This window comes from Montipora foliosa, chromosome 4 (genome assembly GCF_036669935.1).
Source record: "Montipora foliosa isolate CH-2021 chromosome 4, ASM3666993v2, whole genome shotgun sequence".
Lineage (NCBI taxonomy): Eukaryota > Metazoa > Cnidaria > Anthozoa > Scleractinia > Acroporidae > Montipora > Montipora foliosa.
Genome location: NC_090872.1, coordinates 24,924,004 through 24,926,503, shown reverse-complemented (window position 1 = coordinate 24,926,503; position 2,500 = coordinate 24,924,004). Strand labels below are relative to the sequence as shown.

Sequence of the window (2,500 nt, the reverse complement as noted above, 5' to 3'; positions counted from 1 at the left end):
CTTTTACTTTTTTCTGTTTATTTGCTACCAAAAGTCCTGGGACAGAGTAATTTAAATGGAGTATTATACTTCACTTGTAGAGCAAACTGACTATGAAGGATAACCCTTCATTTGAGGAAGAGATCGTGTTGTGATAGAAGAACATGCGCCGTAAGGTTCTTGTAGCCCAAATTTAACTGTTTGAACCTTACGGCGCCTGCTCACTCCTCGTGCTAACATGAATGCACCAATTAGAGACGCTTTTGATTGTTCTTCACGAAAACCAATAAGAAGACACTGTTCCCCAGAGCTCTTCTCTTCCTCAGTCAAGAGAAGAGCTCTGGGGTCGAGATTGGGCGAGACCCTACTTTGAATGGAGGTGACTCGGGGATATTCGGAAAAAAACCCGAGTGCTTCTTTGCAGGAGTTGAACCTGCGACCCCTTTTAATAACTAGTTCGGATGCACTGAGCTATCGGAGACTCGTATAAGGGTGCGTTCGATTGACCATATTCCGGAATAAGAATACGTGGCCGCGGAGTGATGATTTAAAACGCCATGTGTGGCGTTTTGAAGCAACAAGGATAATAAAGCTGTTTAAAATAGCAGTTTAGCAGATGTTTGACAATTTTAATTTGCAATTTTAATTTGAATCCCTGCAAAAACGAAGGATATCTATCTTCTATTCCATGTATTCCTATTCCGGAATACGGTCAATGTAACATGCCCTAAGCTAGGCTGACTAGTCTAGATATGGATCGCTTGCGGTCTAAGGCCTATGTAATAGGCAACATCTCACCATAGTTGTTAAAATTTAGTCTTTTGTTCTTTATTTTCAGCCTCTGTTTTCTCTCTCTGCGTATACAGAATGGTGGACGAGTAAGGCAGTATGGTACGTCTTTCAACCGCTCGATGTATTGTGAATTTTAAAAGGGATTTAAAAGTTGGAGACATTTTATTCAAGGGCTATCCAGCGTCATTAACTCGACAGCGATCTTTGGCTTTTATTTTGCAAGAAAAGGTTTTGTTTTAATTTCCTTTTGCTCCTTAATTGCCTTTTTCTTCCTTTGTAGGTCTTTGCTTTATTTCAACTTGTACAGGTCAGTGTGAAACATCAGCAACCACTCGTTTGGCTAACGAGTCGTTTCGCTATGGTCATAAGTCATTTCGCTAACGTTTTCTGATCTTGTAAGGTTTGGTTGGATTGGAGTGAGTGATTAGGTCCAAGCACAGAATTTAGGGGTAGATTAGTGCCTCAAGTTGTTTTTTTTAAATATATATTTTGATTCCATTGTGTTTCGCCATCCGTGGGTTTTACACGGTTTTTTTTTCTTTTGCACCAAGAATCAGCCAGATTTTGATACTACTTTTAAACAACAAGTTTTAGGCCTGTCCATGCTTTCAGCCACCCGACCATGGACGTGAGCTGAACTACTCGCTGGCAAATAGACCATAAATCGAAGCCTCCTGTGAAAAATAATGAAACTCAAATACCATTGAAGAGATTTATTTTTTGAGGCTGACTCGGGATACTCGGAAAAAATCCGAGTGTTTCCTTGCAGGAGTCGAACGTACGACTATCCAATTACAAGTTCGGATGCTCTGCCGTTGAGCAATAAGAGATTCGTGGGAACCAGACCATTAAACTAGATTCATGTGACAATAGGCCAGTTGCGTATTCGAACGGTTGGCTTGGATCGAGCATGAAATGGAGGCTAATGCGAGGGAAATAGTTTGCATGTGATAAGATTTCCCGCATTAGCCTCCATTTCATGCTCGATCCAAGCCAACCGTTCGAATACGAAACTGGCGTATTGTCCCGCCGTACTACCTTGGGTGAAGCTATATCGAAGGCGTTGATCGAGGATCGAGCACGCGCGTTTATGGGACAGCGGTGGAAGAGTGTAGCACGTCTTGTAAGCTTTCTGTTTGCAATGAGTCCGTTCATGGAATGAAATCATGAACGTAATCAGATCCGAGAGTCTATCACTCAAGAGTAAGATTCACCTAAATGGGCCAAGTCCCCATCAGTGTCAGTAAAGTGTATTTTTAAACCAATTTTTGCGGGAAAATAAACAGTAGACCAAATCGGATAACTCAATGTTGTACCGAATTCAAACCCTATAGGAATAAAACGTTTTGTTCCAGGAATTTTTACATCATTCAAGTGTGAATGCCACATTATATTGCAAATACAATACACAGCGTCTCAAACCCGAGAGATCAGAGGTCGGCCATGTTGAGTCCCGAGGGATTGAAAACTTTTGTTTTTGCGTACCTAAACTCGTTCCCAAATTTTAAACTTGAGGCTCGGGGTAGGTCCGCCAAAAATAGACAGTTTGCTGACGCTAATGGGGACAAACGTGATACCGGTCTCTTGCAATTGTCAGATCGTAGTTTTATGGGTTAGGTGCCAGAAATCTTGTTCACGTAAGAGCAAAGTAAGGTAAATTCACCACGGTAAGAGAGAATTGCAAGCTGGCGTTTCGATCGTTAGCACTTCGCCCTCCCGTCCGACGTAG

The 2,500-nt window shown here is 41.9% G+C and overlaps 1 protein-coding gene across 3 annotated transcripts in view; it reads left to right on the top strand.

Annotated features, from left to right (window-relative positions):
• Positions 1-2,500, top strand: part of LOC138000404 (voltage-dependent calcium channel subunit alpha-2/delta-1-like) — a 58,380-nt gene that overhangs the window by 43,847 nt on the left and 12,033 nt on the right. For 2 of the 3 annotated variants that reach the window (XM_068846789.1, XM_068846788.1), the window contains exons 32-33: positions 818-870; positions 1,052-1,078. In XM_068846789.1, coding sequence (XP_068702890.1) covers positions 818-870; positions 1,052-1,078 — 80 coding nt within the window. Of the gene's footprint in view, positions 1-817; positions 875-1,051; positions 1,079-2,500 lie in introns of all 3 variants that reach the window. The other variant, XR_011123123.1, reaches the window with a different exon arrangement.